Here is a 25,492-nt window from a genome sequence, read left to right as displayed (position 1 = left end):
GTAATTTTTGTTAGAGTGAGCCTCTCACTCAACTAGGTCTTTGTTTTTCCTTTCAAGTGTTTACTCATTTATCAGTGGAGTGTCACTTCCAACCTTTTCATCATTCCTTGTCTTTACAATGCCAGTCTACATAACATTCTGGTCTGTGAGAATCATAGCAATATCAATACAATAATATTCTTTCTCTAAACCAGAGTTTGCCGATGCTTTCTTCTAAGTTTGGTTATTTGCTTGACAGTTTTTCTGAATTTTATGAAGTCTCTATTTATGAACATGTGCGACTTGTAAATTTTCTATTCAGATAGTGATGAACTAATGGCTACAGAAAGTTTTTCTTAATTGCCATAATCAATGTCTCCCAATTTCTGTCAGGAATCTTTGTATATATTTTAGAGAACCACTTCAATACTTAGTTGTGCATGTAACAACCTTACCATACTCTTCACTTTCTGCAAAGCCTAAATGGAAGGTCAATCTGAGAAAAGAGCTTAGCATACTCTCAGATCTTTCTTGAGTATGCACATAGCCGTATTCCTGTACATTGTCTTTTATATACTCAGGCATATGATCAAATGTTTCAAATTTCTTATTCTCTAGATGTTCCTTATAATCTTTTGTTAGCTTATTGTTTACCTCAACCATATCCCAATTCTTCAGAACCACAAAGTTAAAACAATGCCCTCTGAATATTTTTGGAAAATGTTCCTAGGGAAAAGTCTAGTTTCATTAAGTAAGAAAGGGATTAGGTAAAATAAAAAGCAGCATTGCAAATACTGACTTACAGGTAACTTCCAGACAAGTCAAAATAATGAGAGTTTACAAATGGCTTTGAAGTAGCTCCAAGCACATTCTTTCTCCTCTTGGGACTTCCTGGACTCTATTTTCTCTATAACTTCCAGGCTTCTTGTTTTCATTGTGTTATTAAACTACTAGTTTTCAAGGCTGCTCCAGAGCTGAAAGAGACTTGAGAATATGGTAAATTAAAGCTCTACAAAGTTTACTGATTTTTATCAATATTAGACATTTTTATAAATAAATAAAAAATACACTCAAATTGCAGCAGGCATTGTGTTTCCATAATCTGAAAAATCTTTACCTTGGCATTTTTCTTAGTATTATTACAGTCCTTTTAGGGAAGGGTATTCTGGAAGTTTATTGAATAACCATTTTTTCTGTCTCTTAAATCTCTAATCTTGAATACACATCTTTTTAATATTCTGTGTGGTTAAATGGAAGACCATAGAAACATTCATTGTGAATACTAAAAGCATAATGATTGTCTCAAATAAAAGCACTTTTACAATTATTGTAAACTGAAATGACTTCTATTTTTTTAATGGAACACCATTTTTTACTTAACAACCCAGTTTTTAGACATGGGTACTTGACAGATATTTTCTTTCATTTTTATGGGGAGTGATGGCATACACTCAGGGTTGTGCTCAGGATTACTCCTGGCTCTGTGCTCAGGGTCATAGTTGAATCCAGTTTGCTCATGAGCAAGGCAAAAACATCCAACTCACTCTACTACTGCTCCAATCTTTGACAGATGTTTTTCATTAAAGAAGAAAAAACCATGAATCTAGCCTTTCATTTTAAGAAAAAAAAAGACAGGATTTGATACCAATTATAATGCTGCTATTGAAGGCATGGGAGCCACAGAGCAGAGCAATGCTAGACATTATATACCCTTCTGTTTAGCCTACTGTAATTTTGTCAGTGAAATGCCTAGGGAGATCAGGACTGGAAAAGTCTGCTCATGATCCTATATGGAAAGAACTCATTTCTGCCAACCCCATGATGGCACCCAGTAAACTGCATCTATGAGTCACTTGATCTGTTCTGTGTGGGAACTGCTCCCCCTCACCTAGGTTTCAAGGAGTCATGGGACTGTTATTCTCAAATAAGGACAAAAACAACTATATAGAGACAAGAAAATGTATTAGGAATGAAACAATAAGGAAGTGTCTAACAACACAGGCTGGAGAACAACTTCAAAGAAAGGAACCAAGGGTCTAGTTTTATGCTCAATAGTTTTTTGGATGGAGTACAAAATTATACAGATTCTGGGGCCAGAGAGATCGCACAGTGGTAGGGTGTTTGCCTTGCAAGCCACTGACCCAGGACAGATGTTGGTTCAAATCCTGGCATCCCATATAGTTCCCTCTGCCTGTCTGGAGCGATTTCTGAGCACAGAGACAAGAATGACCCCTGAGTGCCACTGGGTGTGGCCCAAAAACCTAAATAAATAATAATACAGATTCTAATATTTTTTTAGAAACGCGTATGTATTTATGAGGCAGTAGGTAAGCATGCACACCTGTGAAACAGAATGAGTGTACTTTGCATATAAACATTGTCTAAGGAATCATTGGGGTATGTATTTTAGAAAAAAAATAATAATGAAAAGTAAGGAGGGTAATAGAAATAAGTTGTACTTTAAAGTCTCAATGGCTAGTTCTATCTGGCCAGGGGGCTTGGAATCTTAATCAGTGCAAATTTGTGCTTAAAAATGCTTCTATAATACCCAATGGATTCTAGAGGGCAGTTTTTCTCATAAAGAGGGTGTTTACACCCTCCAAACCACAAGCCTTAGGTCAGTCTAACTCTGGAGAGTTAGACTTAGAAATTTTTTGAGAAGGAATGGAGGCAAAGTTTCAAAAGATCTTTGACAATTCAAAAAATCTTTGGCAGTTCCAAAACAAAGTTTTGCTCTTCCCAGAAAAAGTAACGTCCATTCTGCCTTTGTTTGGTTGTCTGTTCTCACACAAATAAATATCAGGGAAGAAATGTGATGAAGCAAATACATTTTATTTTGAAGGATTGGATATAGTATAAGGGTCAAGATGCCTTCCTTGAATACAACAAACCCTGCTTCCCACCTCCAGAGCACAGAGAGCACTAATAGGTGTAGCTCAAGCATCACTGGATGTGGGCCAAACTCAATGAGTCCCAAAGTTTTCTTTGAAATACAGAGAGATAGACAAGTGGGTAGGGCACTTGCATTGCATGAGACCAACCTGAGTTCATTTCCCAGCATCCCATGTCATCCCCCGAACCTACCAGGAGTGATTCCTGAGCCTTGTGCGCAGAGCCATAAATAAGTAAGCCCTAGACCAGGGAGATAGCATGGAGGTAAGGCATTTGCCTTGCATGCAGAAGGATGGTGGTTTGAATCCCGGCATCCCATATGGTCCCGGCGACGATTTCTGAGCGTAGAGCCAGGAGTAACCCCAAGCTCTGCTGGGTGTGACCCTAAAACAAACAACAACAACAATAATAAGCAAGCCCAGAGCACCAACAGGTGTGGTTAAAATCAAATAAAAGATAAAATTAAAAGGGAGAAAGTAAAAGAAAGCATTGAGAGATAATACAAACATCTTCAGATCGCAGAGTACTTTATAAAATAAAGGAATTGCGGGGTCTGGAGAGATAGCACAGCGGTGTTTGCCTTGCAAGCAGCCAATCCAGGACCAAAGGTGGTTGGTTCGAATCCCAGTGTCCCATATGGTCCCCCGTGCCTGCCAGGAGCTATTTCTAAGCAGACAGCCAGAAGTAACCCCTGAGCACCGTTGGGTGTGGCCAAAGAAAAGAAAGAGAAGAAAAGAAAAGAAAAGAGAAAGAAAAGAAAAGAAAGAATAGAAAGAAAAGAAAAGAAGAAAAGAAAAGAAAAGAAAAGAAAAGAAAAGAAAAGAAAAGAAAAGAAAGGAAAGGAATTGCATACCCAAGTTGGGATGTAGGTAACAGCCCAAAATAAAATGACCCTAAAAAGGGGGAAGATGCTGCACACTAGAGTAGAAGGATATGGGCAGCTCTCAGAAATGGAGTGTGCCTACTACTGCAAAGATGAATTTATAAATTTATAAAGTTGCCTTGGCTGAGGGCTTTCTGTGCAGCTGAGTACATGCTAGGGCATTGCCAAGGGAAAAGAACACAGAACATGTGACAATTTTCTTTCAGATTTCTAAGGCCGTTTTTTCTCTGCTGAAACTTCTCCTCACCAATAGGATAGAGAATTCATGCCTTTTTGATAGCATAAATTATTTACCAGAACTCATAGTTTTACTTCCCAAAACTCATTACCAAGAAAGTCCTCTTACCTAACTACATACTTCTACATTTTAAACTTCAAGGAAACTTGTATCCACCACTATAAATTTGACAGATTCTTAATACTGAAGTTTTATGATAGGCTTATTAAAGATATTTGCAAATGAAATGTGTCATAAATTGAAGATCTTCAGTATTCCACAAATTAATTTCTTCCAAATTATTGATGCATAATCCAGTTTTTAATATTTTAGACTGATAGGCCAGGAGACAGTTCAAAGGACTAGATCACATATTTTTATATATTTTATTTAAACACCTTGATTACATACATGATTGTGTTTGGGTTTCAGTCATGTAAAAAACACCACCCATCATCAGTGCAACGTTCCCATCACCAATGTCCCAAATCTCCCTCCTCCCCACCCAACCCCCGCCTGTACTCTAGACAGGCTTTCCATTTCCCTCATACATTCTCATTATTAGGACAGTTCAAAATGTAGTTATTTCTCTAACTAAACTCATCACTCTTTGTGGTGAGCTTCCTGAGGTGAGCTGGAACTTCCAGCTCTTTTCTCTTTTGTGTCTGAAAATTATTATTGCAAGAATGTCTTTCATTTTTCTTAAAACCCATAGATGAGTGAGACCATTCTGCATTTTTCTCTCTCTCTGACTTATTTCACTCAGCATAATAGATTCTGTGTACATCCATGTATAGGAAAATTCACATATTTTTTATGTAGAAGCCCACATCACTTGGAACATGATCAAGATAAAGCGCTAGTATCTGTTGAGAGTAGCCTTCAGCACTTCCAGGTGTATCCTTCAAAAAAATCATAAAAATTATACACAATAGATGCACTTGGCCAGGTCCATAGATTCACTTTGTTCCTGCAAGAGATGTTAACCATGCCATGAGAAATCAAGGGCACACTATTTATGCAGTTGAAAACTGATAATCTCAATTAGAAAATGCAGGCCAAGTCCCTGCCCTGCCAAAGCCACAACTGCTGCACCAATATTCTGAATCACCGCTTCACAAATAGCCTGTTTCACCACTCATCTATGGCTCTCTGCAAAACACCAATCTGATCAAAACTCCGGGTATGAAGATATGTTGGCTAACATCACCAGGTCTTTTTTTTTGTTGTTGTTGTTGTTGTTTGTTTGATTTTTGGAAGTTAAAGTGGGCAGCCTTCCCCTGTCTACTTGTACTTCCAGAAGTCCTGGCAGCTGAAAACATGCCCCACAAAAGCCACTGAATCAGCAATCATGCTTGGAATTTCTGGACTACCTAGCCACAATTGCAGCTGCCAACAACTCCTCTTTTGCTTTTTATCATCATCCCTATAGGTACACACCAATTTAGACACGAATGTATATCTGAAACCATCTAATATTCAGAAACAAATGAAGTAACAGAATAATCAACTTACAACAAGAGCTTATTAAACCTTCTGACAATGATTTAATGACATCATTGGAGGTATAATAATTTTCACAAATTTGCTTGTCACTATACTCTTTATTTTCTCCTCTTTTTTCTTTCTTAATAATTTTGCTACCACTTATGTAGAAACAAATATCATATTTTCTGGCATATAAGGTGATTGGACATATAAGACGACCCCCTACTTTTCCTGTTAAAATATAGGGTTTGGGCTATATTCGCCTTATAAGACAATCTCTCTTAACGCACACCAAATGGAAATTAAAAAACCTAAGAGAGAAAGAGTAGAACCCTCAAAGGTTAACAGTATATGTTAATAAAGCTAGACTTTGGAATGCCAACAATCATTTTACATTTGTCATTTGTAGTGAGTGACTGTAATTTTGCTTGTGATCTACATTGAGAGCAGGGAAAGGGGGTTCCTCCAAGAGCAGCTGGCTGGGGTGCAGTGATTAATTGGACAGCTAGAGAAAAACAGAGAGCACCTCCTCTGTGTTCCATAAAAGCTGAACTGAGGACTGAGCACCAGAAAGCCGCATACCAGTTATGACACCAGTGGCTGGATGGGATGCAGTGCTTAGTAGCTCAGCTCCCCTGTGTGCCCTGAAAATTAACAAGACAAGCAGAGGACTGAGTGATGACACCTGGCACCGCCTGGGATGCAGAGATAAGAGGGGGGCGGATCACTCATCCCAGAAGCTGGAGTAAGTTTCAGCATGTCTTATACCGGTGTATAAGATGACCCCCGACTTTTTAAGAAGTTTTTCTTGGGTTAAAAGGTCATCTTATATGCCAGAAAATACAGTATATTATGATTACCTATGTTAACTATGTGGTACATACTCTTTAAATAAAGTAAATTAAATTATAAAAATATAAACATATTTTATAATATATTTTTTCTACTCCAATGGAAGGGAGGGAGGGAGGGAGGGAAGGAAGGAAGGAAGGAAGGAAGGAAGAAGGAAGGAAGGAAGGAAGGAAGGAAGGAAGGAAGGAAGGAAGGAAGGAGAAGGAAGGAAGGAAGGAAGGAAGGAGGAAGGAGGAAGGAAGGAAGGAGGAAGGAAGGAAGGAAGGAAGGAAGGAAGGAGGAAAGGAAGGAAGGAAGGAAGGAAGGGAAGGAAGGAAGGAAGGAAGGAAGGAAGGAAGGAAGGAAGGAAGGAAGGAAGGAAAGAAGGAAGGAAGGAAGGAAGGAAGGAGAGAGGGAGGAAGGAGGGAGGAAGAAAGGAAGGAGGGAGAGAGGGACAAGAAAGGAAGGGAAGAAGGAAGGGTCGGAGGGAGGAAGGGAAAGAGGGAGGGAGGAGGGGAGAAAGAAGGGGACATAATATATTTTAATATAAAAGTTTCAAAATAGTTATGGAGTCATAAATTTAGATTATAGTTGTAATTAATCCTTAAGAAACTGCCAAATGTGGAGGTCAAAATGATAATACAACAGGCAGTACACTTGCCTTTCACACAACCAGCCTAGATTCAATTCTCAAGCCATATCAAGTGTGATTCCTGAGTGAGTGCAGAGCCAAGAGTAAGCGTTAAGCAACACTAGGTGTAAACCAAAACAAAAAAAAAAAAAAAATTTCCACATGTAATTTTTCTAATAATATAAAAAATATTCATAGTTAACTGAAAAGGCAGTTAAAATAATTGATTTTAACTTCCTATCTTCATTAGGCCAGATTTTCTTCAATATTTTAATTAATAATAATTTGCATAAAAGAACATATAAGAACTAACTACCTTCTATAAACACAGACATTAAGTAATTGTAAAAATTTATATTATATTATTTTTCCTCAAATTATTTGTTTCTATTAATAGGTGTTTGTTTTTGGTGGGTGTTTTTGGGTTTTTGGTTTGTTTTTTTTTTTTTTTTTTGGTTTTTGGGTCATACCCGGCAGTGCTTAGGGGTTACTCCTGCTCCATGCTCAGAAATTGCCCCTGGCAGGCACAGGGGGCCTTCTGGGATCCCGGGGTTCGAACCACCATTCTTCTGCATGCAAGGCAAACACCCTACCTTCATGCTATCTCACCGGCCACTCTATTAATAGGTTTACTGAACATTTGTCATAGTGACTTGGCTTAGGCATCAGACTATTGAATTAATTCTCAGGTTTTAAAGTCAAAATATTGGAGAAACATGGATCTAGAAGCAAATATTGATCTAGAAAATAATTTACACACACACACACACACACACACACGTAGGAAGAAACAGATTCTGGAATTCCAACAAGCCTTCAGCCCCTAAGAAGCAGCCAGTTTTGTGTAAAGTCCATAAATGCAAGAGATCATTTCCTTGAAAATCTGAGTATTCTGCAGGATGAGACAACACTTGGAGGTAGGATTAGGTGTTATAAACACCAATCCAAGGTGCTGCATTCAAAGATGTTTACAACCAATGAGTATCAAGGCATATACTGAGTGGGAGGGGATCATATTAATCCCACAAATACAATCAGACAATGGCCATTTATCCCTGAACCTGAGATCATATCTATGGAATTAGCCTGGTTTTCTGCAACAACACCAGGAATCAGACTTCTACGGGGGAAGGCCCTAATGCTGCCCTGGAACTGACTTGCTCCAGAATGGGCTCATATGACATCCTGATGACTTGGAAACAATAACAACTTGCTTTCAAAGCAGAGTTCCCTGAATTGCCACCTATCAGTGAGATGAAACCAGAAGATACTCCCTGACACCCTGACTTTGACATAGGATCTGTGCAAAGCTAGGATCTCTAATTACAGAAACCTGGTTGTAACAACCATAATTAAGAACTTTTAACTGGGACTATGAAGAAAGACTTTGGGATTAGACAATCTAGTATGCCTGGGACCTCTAGTTGGTCTTATGGCAGGATGCTTCAACGTAGGATCTCCCTGTTTTTAGGCCAAAGGTTTTTTTCTTTCTATTTTCCCCAACTTTTGCTGCACCTATGGAGAAAATAAAACCTTCCCCACAATACTTTTTTTTAAACTTTTTCTCTTGTTTTCTTATTTTTAAATACGGGCTCCTGACTTTTTCATAGAACCTTGGGACATAAATTTCTTTGTTTTACCACACACTTCTTCATTTTTCTATAAAACTAAGAAGAAAGAAAAAAAGAAAGGCTGAAGGTCATGGGCCAAGTGGACTTGGATGTATTGGTGGAAAAAAAAGGACAGAACTATATATCCAAGCCAAAGTCAATGACAATATAATCAGGGGACCTAAACTTTAACAATCTACACTTAAATGGGCCTATTATACTGGCAGGCCAAAGGGCAAAGTGTGGTAGTATTGGATGCACTATAGGTTTATTCGGAGGGAGGTCAACACTGATGATGGGAATGGCCCTCACTCATTGTATGTCTGAAATTCAACTCTAAAGTACTTTGTAGATAACAATGGTTTTAATAAAATAATTTTTTTAAAAAGAAGACACCAAAAAGACCCCAAGATTTCAGCCTCAGGAATCATTCCTTGTCTATCCTTTCAAACTGCTTTTACCCTTTAGGTTGCAGACTTCTTGGCTTCTCATGGGTCATATTTTCTTTTTGTTTTTGTTCTTGAGCACACCCACCAGTGCTCAGTGGTTACTCAGGGCTCTGTACTCAGAAATCATTCCTGGAGATGCTTGGGGAACCTCATGGGATGCTGAGTCATCTTCATGCAAGACAAGTGCCATACCCACCATACTATATTTTCAATTCCAAAGTTAATATTTTCTTCAGTAAGATATGATAACATTTGTAACTATATTTATAAATTATTTGTTTATTATATTTTCGGCCTATGAATTTTAACACCATCCATTTTTGCTTACTATTATATGTATATTTATACATATATATCAGTAACTGGCTATGCATAAATATATGCAGAATGGGTTCTTCATTTTCCATTATTTCCAACTACATATTGATGCAAAGAAAAGTGCATTTTACAGATTGTCCCATAATGATTCAAACTACCAACCTTGATTTATTAAGATCTATTTAAAATAGTTTCTGTAGTATGAGTCTCCAAGTAGAAAGGATCTAAGCAGTATACACACTCGGAAGAAAATTATAATGCTTCATTTGCTTACACAAATCCTTTCTGCCAATTGATGCTTCTAAGTTCTAAGTTTTGAAAAATTCAAAATTTACTTTTGCTAAGGATTTTGTGGAGTCTTTCTCTAAAAATATGTTTTACTTATTTTTTTTGCGTTTTTTTTTTGGGGGGGTCACACCTGGCAGGGGTTATTCCTGGCTCCAGGCTCAGAAATTGCTCAGAAATTGCTCCTGGCAGGCACGGGGGACCATATGGGACGCCGGGATTTGAACCGATGACCTCCTGCATGAAAGGGAAATGCCTTACCTTCATGCTATCTCTCCAGCCCCAAAAATATGTTTTATTAAATGCAGAAGATTGAAATTATGCAGTAATATTTCTTTTGGAACTAATGATACATTTCCAACTTAAATCATTTTTTTAAGACCACAAATGTATCAGATTAAACTAGTGTGGTAACTACCTCAGGACAGTAGAATTTTATTCTATTTTCCTTCCAATTTAATGTGACTATTAAAATGACTATATTTATTTATTCTTTGTTTTATAATTTATTAACATAGGGGTTATTTTTCATTATACTTCCATTTGAGTAATTTTTTGTGTTTTCAAGCAGCAAAGACATATAGTTTTTCTTTTTCCTGATTTAATTAAGGATACTTTTGAGATTTGCATGAAGGTTTGGATGAGGTTTGGCTACTACCTGATATATACCTTTTAGATAGTAAGTCAATTCTTGCAAGATCTCTCTAACTGTAAGTCACAATTCCCCAGCAGATCAATAAGTCCTGCTACTTTAAAAGTCATTTCAAATTTAACAGCTTTTATTTTATTTTTGTTCTTATTACTGATTTCAAGTGGTTTTGTTTAATAGAAACAAGTGGATATCAATGCTGCTATTCAAGCCTTAATTGAATCACAGACTCTCCTACAGATGGAGGTAATATCAATCTTTACATTGGCAAATTATGGGTTTTTTGTTTGGTTTGGTTTGGTTTGGTTTATGGGCTATACCAGCAGTGCTCAGGGTTTACTCCTGTATCTGTGCTCAGAAATCACTTCTAGCTCGGAGGACCATATGGGATGCTGGGAATTGAACCCGCTTCCATCCAGGTTAGCCACATGCAAGACAAATGCCCTACCACAGTGCTACCACTCCGGCCCTAATTTGGCAAATTAAACCAAGAAAAAAATGTATAGCCTGCAATGTAGCTTTATTTCAAAGACTGTATTTGAAACAGATTTAAAATAATGAAACAATTCTTAATTACAAAGGAAGAAATTTAAATAAAAATTATGCATAGGATGTTTTTAGGCAAAACAAGAAGTTATTGCTAAAGTTCCTAAATAAAGGAAATTGTCAATGGTCCAAATGGGAGTTGTCTCAAATACCCTTGGCCCAAAGTATACCAAGGAGAAGGAAAGAAACTGAGTGGAGGAGGAGAAAAGACAAATATGAAAGGATGGGGCCAGGAGCTAAGTGGTGTCAGGTGCATTGGTGGTGTTAAAAAAGGACAGAACTAAATATTTAAGCCAAAGGCAACAACAATGGATTTAAGAGACCCAAATTTTAACAATCTAAACTTAAAATAGGCCTGTGATACTGGCACGCTGGGGAGCAGGGCATGGTCATATGGGATGCACTTAGGGAACATTGGTGGAGGGAGAACACTGGTGGTGAGATTGACCCTGATTCACTGTATCTGAAACCCAATTATGAAGGACTTTTAAATCACAACGGTTTTAATATAATAAAGTAAAATTTAAAATAAATAAATAAGGAATTTGTACTCAAGAAAATAGTTAAAACTAGCTATTTGAATTTAGTTAGAAACAGTTTCTTGTTTTTGTTTTTGTTTTTGTTTTTGTTTTTTGGGCCTCACCCAGTGATGCTCAGGGTTTTTCCTGGCTATGCATCAGAAACTGCTCCTAGCTCAGGGAACCATATAGAAACAATTTCTTAACATGGCCTCTGTCATCACTACTAATTATTCTTACGTAAACCCTAATTATTAAATATGTAATTTTAAAGCATATGCAGTAAAAAATATTGTTAATTTTATTAGTCTTAAAATTATTATTTGTCAGCGCAGTTTAATCCCTCAATTTAGGAACAAACCCCTCTATATCCTTCTCCCCAAATCATTGTACAAAATAGAAATATTTTTCTACCATTGTCCTCATTAGTCATTAGAATTACATGTTAATAATGCTTCTCAATGCTTTTTTGTTGTGTTTTTTCCTTTGCTAATATGATTCTAATTATGTCTTGGTAGAGCTACCAAAATGCCGAAGTAACTTTAATTGACCACAGTGCAGAGATATTCAAAAACCCTGACCACCTTAGCAGTTTACTGCAAAGCATCAAAAATCCTCTTGGCACACGAGATAACCCAGTACGAATCTGCAAAGATTTGCTTAACTGTAAACGCAAAGTATCAGATGGTAAGTTTTTTTGTTTTCTCAAATTCTGATATGTAAAGTTCCATTTATTGTTTCCAAGTGTTTGAAATTCACTTTGTATGTGTTTTAAATCTTAATAATCTTTATAAAACCCTTGCTGAAGTCAATTTAATGTCATCAAGAACAAAATGCTATTAAAGAAGAATCTGAGGTCACCACAGAGGGTGCAGATACCCAAAATAGATGCAAGTCCAATGAACAAGATTAAATTTTATTCATACTTTGATGGTAGAGCTTTAACGTACTCTCTTTGTTTGTTTGTTTTGAGTCACGCCCAGGACACTTAGGAATTACTCTTGGCAGACATAGAGGACTATATGGGATTCCAGGAATCAAACCACCAATCAGTCACCAATCTAGCTGTTCCATCTCTAGATCCTTTAAAAAAATACATTTTAAAAAGATTAACTGTTGTGAAAAAATTCATCTATAATTTCTACGAACTATCTGATGTTCAGAATCTCAGAAAATGAGAGAAAAGGAGGCTAAAGAGAATATTTTATGTATATTTTTCTCCTTTCTACTTTATGCCATAAAATAGTAATTCTTTAAATGTAGACCCTGGACCAGAATTAGATTTTGCTAAAAAAAAAAAACTAAATTCCCAACCCTGCCTCAAATTTGAATCAGCAGCTCCAGGGTTAAGCATAGCTGAACAGATGGCTCTGATGCCAAAAGAGTTTGAAAAACACTACATTAGAGAATATGTCTCCTCTTGGAGTAGCCAACTTGTCAAATATTCATTTTGAAGCATTAGTAGAATAATAAAAGGAAAACTAGTCAAGGATGTGTTTTGAAAGTCTGTAAATGATAGACCACAGGAAACTTAGGATGAGTGAGAGGACTTGGCTATGAATAAAAGTGGAATGGACTGAGATTTATATTTATTGTAGAAAATGACATTGACTACTATTCGATTATCTTACCTTTTTTTTCTGTTTGTTTGTTTTTGGTTTTTGGTTTTGGTTTTTGGGTCACACCCGGCAGTGCTCAGAGCTTATTCCTGGCTCTATGCTCAGAAATTGCTCCTGGAAGGCTCGGGGGATTCAAACCACCGTCCTCCTGCATGCAAGGCAAATGCATTACCTCCATGCTATCTCTCTGGACCCTATTTTTTTTTTTGTTTTGTTTTGTTTTTTATTTTGTTGGGGTTTTTTCCTGCCATGCCAGGCAGTACTTAGAGGTTATCCCAGGTTTTGTGTTCAGGAATCATTTCTGGTCATGATTGGCATACCATATGAGATGCCAGGGATTGAACCTGAGTCAGCCACATATAGGCAAGCACTTTAATCTGTTGTACTAACTCTCTGGCACCTGTCTAGACCTTTTAATGCAAGAAAACGGGCAACTTTATTTAAAATAAAAACTTTATTATGGGGGGCCGGGCGGTGGCGCTAAAGGTAAGGTGCCTGCCTTACCTGCGCTAGCCTAGGACGGACCGCGGTTCGATCCCCCAGCGTCCCATATGGTCCCCCAAGCCAGGAGCGACTTCTGAGCGCATAGCCAGGAGTAACCCCTGAGTGTCACCGGGTGTGGCCCAAAAACCAAAAAAAAAAAAAAAAAAAAAAAAACTTTATTAAAAAAGCAATTCTGCACATTTTAATTGGCATAAGATATTTCTTTATTTTGAGTCTAATATTCCAAAACTACGATGATACTTCAATACTTTTCAGTCTGATTATTTTCTAAATATAACTTTGGTCCCCAATTGTTCTCCTGAACACTCAAAGGAGAAAAACTTAGCAGATTTAGAGTTGATTGTAAGGATTTAAGTTTTCCCACTTAAAAATATGAAGAAGAGCAAAAGTGATTATCATTTAATTGTACATAATGGCAATGTACATAATGTACATAACTTTTCTTACTATATAACTGTGTCAATTCATTTGCTAACTCCATTTTATCTACTGAAGCAATAAACCCAGCCCCATTTTAATTTCTTATTAAAAGTATGAAAATTTCTTAAATTAGCAGTCCATAAAAATATAGTATTTTCTTTGTTTATCTTTTTTTTTTTTTGAGGTTTGGGAGGGACTTGTACCACACCCAGTGGTGCTCTGTGTTCAGAGTTCACTGCTGGTGGACTCTGGGAAGCTTACTGTATGCAGAATTGAACCAAGATCAGCAGCATGCAAGACAAGTACCCTACCTGCGGTACTCTCTCCAGTACCAAAAAATAATTATTACATAATGCTTGCAGCTTGTATTTGTTCACTAAATGTAAATATCTTTATATTACTAACTTTTTTAACCAATAAGACATATAACAAATTGATAAGTTGAATTATGACTGACTACATATAAACAAGGCTTTTATTATATCTTATATTTTCTAATAAATTTATAGGAAAGTATTGGATTGATCCAAATCTTGGATGCCCCTCAGATGCTATTGAAGTTTTCTGCAATTTTAGTGCTGGTGGCCAGACATGCTTATCTCCTGTTTCTGTGGCAAAGGTATGCCTTGAATTTTAGACTATTTACAGTCATTATTTCTCCATGATGAGTGAACTTTTTTTTTGTTCTGTTACTTTAAATATAAATTTTACTAATAAAAGCACCTTATCACCCTCTGCCATATAACCAAAAAAAGGGGGTAAGGTTTTTGTTTGCTTTTTAAAAATAATTCTAGGGGTTGGAGCAATAGTACAACAGGTAGGGCATTTGCCAAACTGGGTTCTATACTGGGTGCAGTATCCCTTTGCTCCACCAGGAATGATTCCTAAGCACAGAGAAAGGAGTAACCCTGAGCACTGCCAGGTGTGGCTCAAAAACAAACAAAAAAACACCCTAATAAATACTAAGATTTTGCATGTGTGCTTTTCGTGTGTGTGTGTGTGTGTGTGTGTGTGTGTGTGTGTGTGTGTATGTGTGTGTGCATGTGTGTGTGTGTGAGCGTGTGTGTGTGTGTGGTCCTGGGGATTGAACCTAGACTCGTCCTAGGTCTGTAGTTTATCATTCATTTATCCTTGTCCATTGTGTACTTTTATGGTTTGCTTACTTTTGCATTACTTTCCGTAATTACTATGCTTTTTAAATTTCTCCTAAAATGTGGAATATATGATTTTACATAACTATATGGTAGAAAACCTCCAAACAATTGCAATGTTTTTCATCAGTTACCTAGCGTCTTACTGACAATGGCATCATAAACAATAAGAGAATTTTGTCAGAGAAAGCTTGCTATTTTTTAGTGATTTGACACAATGTAAATCTACTAAGTATGAATTAAAATTTATTTCAACTTAATGCTAGAAACTATTTAGAATAAATTTTAGTTTAATATTGACATTATCATCAATATTTATAAAAAAAATCTAATGCTCATTTTGACCTCAATATATACTACCTTCCTCCATTCCTTTCCCCTCCCCACCACATGTATTTACACAAGCGCACACACACGCTCATACACAGGTTAAATCAGCCTACTCTTAGCAATAATATACCTATGCCATAAATAACCTTATTCAGGTGCTATTTGTGTTCTGTTATCATTAAAAGGCAGCAGCTAAAAGTTTCAATCTTTGTTTCTTTAAAGACTTATAGTTAGATTTCCTTTTTATCCTAATATTCACCTCTCTTCATTTATTAAAGTATTTCAAATCTCAGTAGGCATTCACCTTTATTACCCACAAAACAGAGGAGGAAAGAATTCTCCAACTTCTATTAAATATGTTGTGTCTAATATAGAGTAGAATTAAAATTAAAATTATTTAAAATGATGGTGTTTTAAAATAGTCGCATTCCCCTGGATTTTGCACTTGACTTTTTTTTAGATTACGGTAAAGAAAGGACTGTGGATTTAGGAGGATCTGCAAAGAATATGTGCATGTAGGATACAGCACTCCCATTCTTCCTTAATCAATCAAATTCTCTCTTATCCATAAATTCAGACTTAGGAAGTCTGGGCAAATTAAGGAACAAACAGTAAATTTGGAATCAGTAACCTTGGTTCTAGTCTCCACACCTTTACTAGTCTGAATAATAATATTAACAGCCATCAGGTAACTAATACTTGGCATCTCAAATTGTCATGAACACCATGTCAAGTCAGTGTTATTAATCAACTTAAGGTTTAGAAAAGATAAGTACTTTGTTGTGCCAGCGAGATAGTATAGGAGTTAAAGTGCTTGCCTTGCTTGCAGTCAACTGTGGTTAGATCACTGGCACTTCTGATGACTACCTGAGCATCTCCACGAGTGACCCTGAGTACTGATGATGTGGTCGAACCCTCTTCCACAAAGATAGAAAAAAAGGCATATATTTTGCTAGTTTGTATTTTTAATATATTAATTGAAGGCATCTAGTCTATTCAGATGTCATGTTCCTTATTTTTTTTAAATCCTTATACCCTTATTTTGCCTTTCCTCTTTTTATTGTGGTTTTGTATATTATTATTATTATTATTATTTGTTGTTGTTGTTGTTGTAATTTTGTTTTCCTCGTCTTTTACCTCATAACTGGCATTTTTTCTAATTTTATGTTTACAGTTTAGAACAAGTTCCTCAGTAAGAACTATTTCTATTTATTTGTATCATGACTGATACAAATGGTTGTATAATACTAAAATGTAGGAGTAGGAAGAGGGATAGGGAAGAGGATAAGAGGGAATTAGAGGGGCCAGAGAGGTGGCGCTAGAGCTAAGGTGTCTGCCTTGCAAGCACTAGCATAGGATGGACGATCCCCTGGCGTCCCATATGGTCCCCCCAAGCCAGGAGCGATTTCTGAGTGCATAGCCAGGAGTAACCCCTGAGCGTCAAACGGTGTGACCCCCCCCCAAAAAAAGAGAGAATTAGAGTTGAGAAGGAGTAAATATAAAAAAATAAAGAAGAAAAATAATTTCTATACCTATAGAAATTCTACTTCATTCTGATTTTTCCTTCCTGTTTACTTTTCTTAGTTATTATAACTTGTAACCTATACTTATAAAGTAAAACATACTTCAAATAAAAACAGTTGGTATTTTTATTTCCATATTTTAAATGTATAACTAGCTTAAAGTTAATTATTGACGTTTTATATCACTTTATTAAAATTATCCTTTGTTTTTATATGTCTTAAGTAACCTCATAATATGTTAAATCCAATTTATGCTGACTGAAGAAAGTCTATTGTAAACAAAGTTTTTCCAAGATGATCATTGAACATCTGTGAACTCAACTGTGATGGAAATTAGAAACTGCTAAAGCTAGGGATTTCTTCCCCAGTGCCCTCCTGAGACCTATGGCTAGCTTTTACCATCATATCACTGACTGGCACTTAGATGCCAAGAAAAGCATTTTTATCAAGGCTCCCTATTAAGAACTTTACTCCAAATTCTCAAACTATAAGTTCCTCACTTGCCACATCTTAAAATCTGCATTTTGTGTATGTGACCTTAGTTGGAGTTTGGAGTTGGTAAAGTCCAGATGAACTTCCTTCATTTACTGAGCTCTGAAGCAACTCATATCATCACCATTCATTGTTTGAACACTCCAGTGTGGACTAATGCTCGGACAAGGGTCCCAGGATTGTCTGTTGGTTTCAAGGGATGGAATGGCCATATTTTTGAAGAAAACACTCTACCTGAACTAAAAACTCTTTCAGATGACTGCAAGGTAAGCTTATTCAGGTGACTGCACATTAACAATTATTCAGTATAGTCAACTGAGAAAGCTAAACATTTAAATAATTAGAGTAACTTTTAGTAAAATATACCAAATATGAAAGAGTTTTAATGTAATTTATTTGAAATAACTACATATTTTTTTACTTTCTTTTTTTGGTTTTTGGGCCACACTCATTGGTGCTCAGGGGTTACTCCTGGTTGTCTGCTCAGAAATAGCTCCTGGCAGGCACAGGGGACCATAAGGGACACCAGGATTAGAACCAACCACCTTAGGTCCTGGATCGGCTGCTTGCAAGGCAAACACCGCTGTGTTATATCTCCAGGCCCTCTTTTACTTTCTTGGGGGGGGGGCACACCCAGTGATGCTCCTGGCTATGGGTTATGGGGTTACTCTGGCTATGCGCTCAGAAATCATTCCTGGCTTGGGGGACCATATGGAAAGTAGGTGATCTAACCGTGTTCGGTCCTGGGGTCCGTGTGCAAGGCAAACACCCTATAGCTGCACTATGGCTCTGGCCACTAAATAACTACATTTTTTTTTGTTTGTTTCTCTATTTGTTTTTTTTTTGGGGGGGGGCCACACCCGGTGACACTCAGGGTTTACTCCTGGCTTTGCACTCAGAAATCACTCCTGGCTTGGGAGACCATCTGGGACAACGGCGGTTTGAACAGCAGTCAGTACTAAGCTAGCGCCGGCAAGGCAGATACCTTACCACTTTGTGCAACCACTCTGGCCCCTAAATAACTACTTTTTTCCTTTCTTTTTTGTTTTTGTTTTTGTTTTTGGGTCACACCCGCAATGCTCACGGGTTACTCCTGGCCCTATGCTCAGAAATTGCTCCTGGCAGGCTCGGGGGACCATATGGGATACCAGGATTCGAACCACCGACCATCTGCATGCAAGGCAAATGCATTAGCTCCATGCAATCTCTTGGGCCCTAATAACTCCATATTTTAAATGAATGATTTACTTAGATCATAACCCATCAGTTTTTATTATGCCAATTAATCATTCATAAGCTTGTATGTGTAAAATATATTGATATACACGTTTAGTTTTTTATTCCCCAAATTATATAACTATGTCACGTGGCTAGAGTTAAAGAAATGAATGGAAAAAAATATTGGGTAGATAGACTAGGCATATAGAAAAATGCCTTTAATGTATTTTTACTACTATGATTATATATCTTATTAATTTATGGAAACAGGTTACAGAGAAAACAGTTTTATTTTGTCATTCTCTAAACCTATTGTCAATATTGAATTTTCCTAGCCCTAACATTAATCTTTCAATCATAGCCCATTTTCCTATTAAAATGTTATAAAACTTATTCATTCAAATTTTATTTTAGATTAGGCATCAACAAACTATCATTTACAATCCAAATTGAAACCACAGTGTTTTTACAAATAATTTTTATTGGAACACAATATACTCACTTGTTTACTTTTTGTTCCTAGCTATTGTTAAACTTCAATGGCAGAGTTTACTATGTGTAATAGGGATTGTATGATCCAAAAGAATTAAAATATTTACTATTACTTTACAGAAGATTGTCTTCTTTATAGAAGATCCTGCTATAAATAATAGAGCTATTTTATTTATTTATTTTTTGGTTTTTTGGGCCACACCCATTTAATACTCAGGGGTTACTCCTGGCTCAGCACTCAGAAATTGCCCCTGGCTTGGGGGGACCATATGGGACACCGGGGGATCGAACCGTGATCCTTCCTTGGCTAGGACTTGCAAGGCAGACACCTTACCTCTAGTGCCACCTCGCTGGCCCTGATATTTTATATACTTCATTAAGTAGTTTGGTTTTCTGCTCATATAAGCTATGTGGCTATGCATTAGCATCTCTTACTATTTCCACATTTTCAAAATACATTATTTTCAGAAAAATTATGCTTGAATATTTGAAAAATAGGAAGCTAAACAAAAGCATAAAGCTCTGTTGTTTCTCTGTAATTTATTTGACTTTTACAACTGTGTGTACAGAAGCTTTCAGTGACTCGCTACTCTCACTAGAACATAGTCCACACTATCAGCTTTTTATTTCAGTGCTTTAAGCATTAAGGCCAAATCTGCCATTCTAGTTTGGAGTTCCAGTGATTTTTCTACCCTAAATAATGGCCTAACTGACATAGTCACATCACCTCCAACAGTCATTATCTTCTTTGCCACAAATCCTTTGAGTAGTTATTGAATTTTCATTATATGGAAGTCATCGTATATTATTTTATTATAAGAACTTTTTGATGTTACTATTAATCTCATTTTATAAAAGGTAAGAAAGATAAGAAAATTAAGGCATGAAGTTAAGTAACTTGCTCAAGGTAATGGAGCTAACTAGTGGAATGAGAAATCAACTCCACATATATACATTCCAAAGTCTGTCACATTAAACTACTAGTGCCTATTAGTATCATTTTATCCTCCCAGTGATGTGAGTTAGGTTTTTATTATTATTGTTTTATTTGTGAGGAGAGTAGTGGACTTGAATGTATATTGATATTCATTCCAAGTTTAAATCTTTGGACTTTAACAGCATGATAGAATAATTTTTACAACTACTCTTGCTTTTCCAACTGTTTATTGTCCAACTGTTTATTATTATTGTATTTTTTAATTTCACATCATTTTCTCTCTCCTCCCTCTTTCTCTCTATATATAATGCCCTCTCTCTCTCTCTCTCTCTCTAATGCCCTTCTCTTCATTTATAATATGAAGATTTTAGTAAGACTTTAAGAAACAACCTTAGAGGAAGGACTGATAGTGCAGCGATACTGCATTTGCCTTGCTCACGGCTGATCCAAGATGGACCTCGGTTCGATCCCTGGTGTCCCACATGGTCCCCCAAGCCAGGAGCTATTTCTGAGCACATAGTCAGGAGTAACCCCTGAGCGTCACCGGGTGTGGCCCAAAAACCAAACAAAAAAAAAAAGGAAGAAAAAAGAAACATCCTGATTCTGATTATAAAGTCATAAAATGTTCCCTAACTATCCCAACTAGATGTGAAAAATTTTAGATTCTTTGTTTATATCTGTATTTTAAACCTTTTTAAACCTGTTGAAATGTAAAAATAAAAATGATTAGCATATTTCTAAGGCATAACAATAAAACTTATTTAGAATAATATTTACATATCTGTTTATAAATCTAATATTATAAAATTTAAAGCCTATATAAATAGCTATAATTATATATATACTTGCAGAAAATTTCTGCAAACAGTGGTTCATAGAATAGCTATTGAAAGCCACTGGTCTCTACATTATATTGCACTGATCATATATAACCTTGTTTATGGAATTTTGTTTTTCCTCTTCTCCCACTAAATAGGTTCAATAATAACTATATATATATATATATATATATATATATATAAGAATCCATGGCTGAGATATACATCTTTTTATTTCCCAAATATTTATTTAAGAAAGTATTTGGGAACATAGGGAACAGAACTTACATCTAACTCAACTGTACCACTTGTGCATAGTGTTCAATAAATAATGCTTGAAAAATATAATAAGTAGTTGTAATTAATTAAGTTTCTTAAACATAGAAATTCAGTACTCACACCAGTGTCTGATGTTAGTAATTTGTATTGAATAACTTTCATTTGTCCTACCTGAGTGAAATTTATAGCTTGAATCTATCACTTTCTTCAAGTTTTAAAGATTATATTATCATAATACTAAGAATGAGCAAGTGAATAAAGTCCTAAATAAAAAGTTTCATAAAAGGAATCTATCAGGGGCCGGGCGGTGGCACTGGAGGTAAGGTGCCTGTCTTGCCTGCGCTAGCCTAGGACGGACCGCGGTTCGATCCCCCGGCGTCCCATATGGTCCCCCAAGAAGCCAGGAGCAACTTCTGAGCGCATAGCCAGGAGTAACCCCTGAGCGTCACAGGGTGTGGCCCAAAAACCAAAAAAAAAAAAAAAAAAAAGGAATCTATCATTGGAATTGGAGCATTGTACAACAAATAGGACACTTACCTCACTTACCTTGCACACAGAGCGCACAGGTTCAAATCTGACACCATATATGGTCCCCTAAACCCACTAGGATTTATTTGAAGTAGAGCCAGGAATAAACGTTGAGCACAGCTTAAGTGTGCTAAGAATAAGCTTTGAGGGTCTGGGAAGGTGACGCTAGAGGTAAGGTGTCTGCCTTGCAAGTGCTAGCCAAGGAAGGACCGTGGTTCAATCCCCTGGCGTCCCCTATGGTCCCCCCAAGCCAGGGGCGATTTCCGAGCACATAGCCAGGAGTAACCCCTGAGCATCAAAAGGGTGTGCCCCCCCCCCCAAAAAAAATAAGCTTTGAGCACTGCCAGGTGTGATCTAAACTCACAAAAAAATTTAATTATGTTTCTCTTTTATGTCTTCTTGAACTAAATGATAAGACAGTTTAGGATATGTTTTGTTTCATTAAAGAATTTAACATAAAATGGTATCCAGTATATATTTCATATTCATAAAAGTATTTAACATAAAATGATATTCAGTGGACCAGAGAGATAACATGGAGGTAAGGCATTTGCCTTTCATGCAGAAGGATGGTGGTTCGAATCTTGGCATCCCATATGGTCCCCCATGCCTGCCAGGGGCAATTTCTGATCATGGAGCCAGGAGTAACCCCTGAGCGCTGCCAGATGTGACCCAAAAACAAAAACAAAAAAATAATACTATTCAGTAATGAGATAATCAGAAGGACCTAGATTAAAAATAAAGTAACCAGGGCCGGAGAGATAGCATGGAGGTAGAGTGTTTGCCTTGCATGCAGAAGGACGGTGGTTCAAATCCCAGCACTCTCATCTGGACCCTCGAGCCTGCCAGGAGTGATTTCTGAGCATAGAGCCAGAAGTGATACTTGAGCACCACGGAGTATGACCCAAAAAGCAAAAAAAAAAAAAAAAAAAAAAAAAGTAACCACATAATAGAAAAACTAAAGTTAAGAGATGATTTAGTATAGTTATAATTTACTTTTGACTAAGGTGTTTCTTGTTAATTCTTGACCACAGTACAGAGTTTGAGATAGATCATTCCTTTTTATTCAAAAACAAAAAAGAGCAAACAAAATTATAATTATAAGAGCCTATTCAAAGGATAAATCCCAAATAAGAAATACAGAAAGATGTGTATTACTCATGTTAGGAATATTGGCATTTAACTTATATCTGAGCTAATGATAGGCAGATAACAAAAGCAAAAGTTTGGCTGAAAAGCAAAATCTCAGGATATATATTGTTGTTACAGAGAAGGAAACAAGATTATATTTCCAATATTCTTAGTAATTGATAACCGTTTATTGAGCACTTTATGGCAGGCATTGCTCTGGGCACTCTCTATTCATTATCTCTTATCTTTAAGATATAAGTACACTGTCTACTAAGGACATTGTCTTCTGAGAATGACTTCTAATGAATTGCCAATGAAAGTGTTTTGTTCTTTTTTTTACAGATTCAAGATGGCAGCTGGCATAAGGCAAGATTTCTTTTTCACACCCAGGACCCCAATCAACTTCCAGTAATAGAAGTACAAAATTTTTCTCATCTCAAAAATCAACAGAAGTACTTCTTCGAAAGTAGTTCTGTTTGCTTTCTTTAAAGACTATGAATTAGTTCAGAATTTGTGTTATTGGCAGGTAATTGCTGCAGAGAGAAAAGTATAGACAGAAAGACACTATCATGAAGTGCATGGAATGAAGCATTGGCTAAATTATAAAGAATCTCAGGAAGAAAAGATTTCCTCCTAAAAAAGGAGAAAAGGCATTTTTAAAGGACTATGATCAATAAAATATTTAATTCTTTTAAATTTTATATTACTATGAGCTGTCTTAGAGAATTCCCTAGAGTGAAAATGTATGAGTATGGAATTCTTTAGGGTAGCCTATGTTTTTTGACTATCCGAGAGTAAAATACCCTGTAGACAGCTGGAGATGCAGAGCACTGTGAAGCAATACTGGTTAATGCTACCAAAGGTGCAATGCTTCTGTCTAAAAGTGACAAGCAACAATCTAATGTCTTCTTTTCCCAAGTACTAAGCTGTGTTCGGGTCCCCAATGGGCATATACATGTTAGTCTGTGGTACACTACCTCTTATGTGTTGCCTTTTTGTGTTGCTTGGTGCTTTCTACAACAAGGTGCTTATGGCTTTCATAAACCACTTGTGGCTGTTACTTGATTTTTTTCATGTTTGTCAATCTTTAAGAGTATATGTACTGGTTACATCAAGATATGTTTTGGTTGTTAGTACTAATTTTAATGCTTGTCATATACTTAATAACAAGTCAAATATTATTTATATGAAGTCCGTTTTGTTTAATTCTCTATAGATATGGAATTAAAGTCAGCACATTGCAGCCTATACTTAGGGTGATTTCTTTAGCTTTGTTTTATTTTTTAAATTGTAAAAATAATATTATAGATCAGCTACATCCAGTAGTAGATAAGGATTAGAATTTGCAATTGTGCTACACTATTTTTTAAAAATCATGATCATCTGGAATGATACTTTGTGTATATATATTTTGTAAAGTTTTAATTCAGCATGTCCTTTGAAATTGCTGCTGTTTTAAATTATAAAATCTTTATTATATTTCTGCTTTATAGAAATGATGTGTTTGTTAGTCAATGATCTATTTTTTTTTTGTTCTTAAATTTTATGTTAGGTCATAAACACAGTCTTTAAAAGAAACATCCAGAAAAACAAAAGTGTCTTGCCATTTAAGACTTTTGCCAGTTTGGCCTTTTCCTTATTATCAGTCTTATCTGTTAATATTAAAAGAAACATAGTATACCTTTTGGTATATAGAAAAGCCTGTACAACCACTAGAAACGTATCTTTAACCACAGCAAACCACACATACCTATCTATAATAAAAATGAGTTTCAAATCTTTTTTTGGTGATAATTTTTCTTTATTACCATGACTTTTTATTATATATGGTAGGTCTTCTGACATAGCCATTCTGTACTTTACATATTTACATGGCTAGAGAAAGTATCTATTGATTGCCTATATGCAAATCACAGAGTCTATTTTTATTTGTACAAAATGAATTTGAAGCCTAGAAATAAGCCCTGTTCTTCCTGGTTTCACCAAGTGTTCTGTAATCACTCAATGGGAAAAAGCAAGTGGTCCTAGGAAAACTGGATATGCATACAAAAGAATAAATTTGTTCCTTTACACTATATTCCAAAATTAACTCACAAGATTCAAATTTGCAGTTTGGTGGGCTGGAGTGATATTCAAAGTGCATTTGCCTTGTGCACAGTCACACTGGATGGACACAGGTTTGATTCCCAGCATCCCATACAGTCCCCCAAGCCTGCCAGGAGCCATTTATGAATGCAGAGCCAGGAATAATTCCTGAGCACTGCCGAGTTGTGGCCCAAAAATCAAGAATAAAAACATTAAAATTTGCAGTTTAATATCTATCTGAAACTGTAATACTCATAAAAGGAAATATAGGAAAATTCTTTGTCTCATTGCATTTGACAATGATTCCTGCCCCTTTCCCATCCCTTCCTTTACATTGATTGCTATTGTTGCAGCGACTGGGCATCATATACACTTGGCTGTGATACTCACATACTTGCTATGTTTCTTGCTATGGTCCCAAACCTAGTTTTAGTGCTGACACACTCAGCTGCCATGCTGGAGGTGGGATGGATAGTTGTGTTACTTATACACATGCCTGCTGAGGAATGTATTTTTTTAGCTGTGGTGCTTATTAGGAGTCTGGTCATTGGCAGTCCCCTAGTTCCATTGCATTGCTTACATATATCTGACTACGTACAAGAAATCAGACATTATTGTATACATGGAGTCCCAGACATTCCCAGGCATGGACCATGCTTAGCAAATGAG

General features: G+C 36.4%; 1 protein-coding gene across 1 annotated transcript in view; it reads left to right on the top strand.

Moving 5' to 3' along the window:
- COL24A1 (collagen type XXIV alpha 1 chain) overlaps positions 1-23,520 on the top strand; it is a 319,520-nt gene extending 296,000 nt beyond the window's left edge. Inside the window, exons 50-55 of the mRNA XM_049772551.1 lie at positions 5,474-5,536; positions 10,413-10,478; positions 11,815-11,983; positions 14,349-14,458; positions 17,386-17,601; positions 23,081-23,520. Coding sequence (XP_049628508.1) covers positions 5,474-5,536; positions 10,413-10,478; positions 11,815-11,983; positions 14,349-14,458; positions 17,386-17,601; positions 23,081-23,227 — 771 coding nt within the window. The 3' untranslated portion in view covers positions 23,228-23,520. The remainder of the gene's footprint in view (positions 1-5,473; positions 5,537-10,412; positions 10,479-11,814; positions 11,984-14,348; positions 14,459-17,385; positions 17,602-23,080) is intronic.
- Positions 23,521-25,492: the final 1,972 nt, after the last annotated feature.

The sequence above is a fragment of the Suncus etruscus genome, chromosome 4, assembly GCF_024139225.1.
Source record: "Suncus etruscus isolate mSunEtr1 chromosome 4, mSunEtr1.pri.cur, whole genome shotgun sequence".
NCBI lineage: Eukaryota > Metazoa > Chordata > Mammalia > Eulipotyphla > Soricidae > Suncus > Suncus etruscus.
Note: the sequence above shows the minus strand (reverse complement) of the source record. Positions and strands in the feature narration are given on the sequence as shown.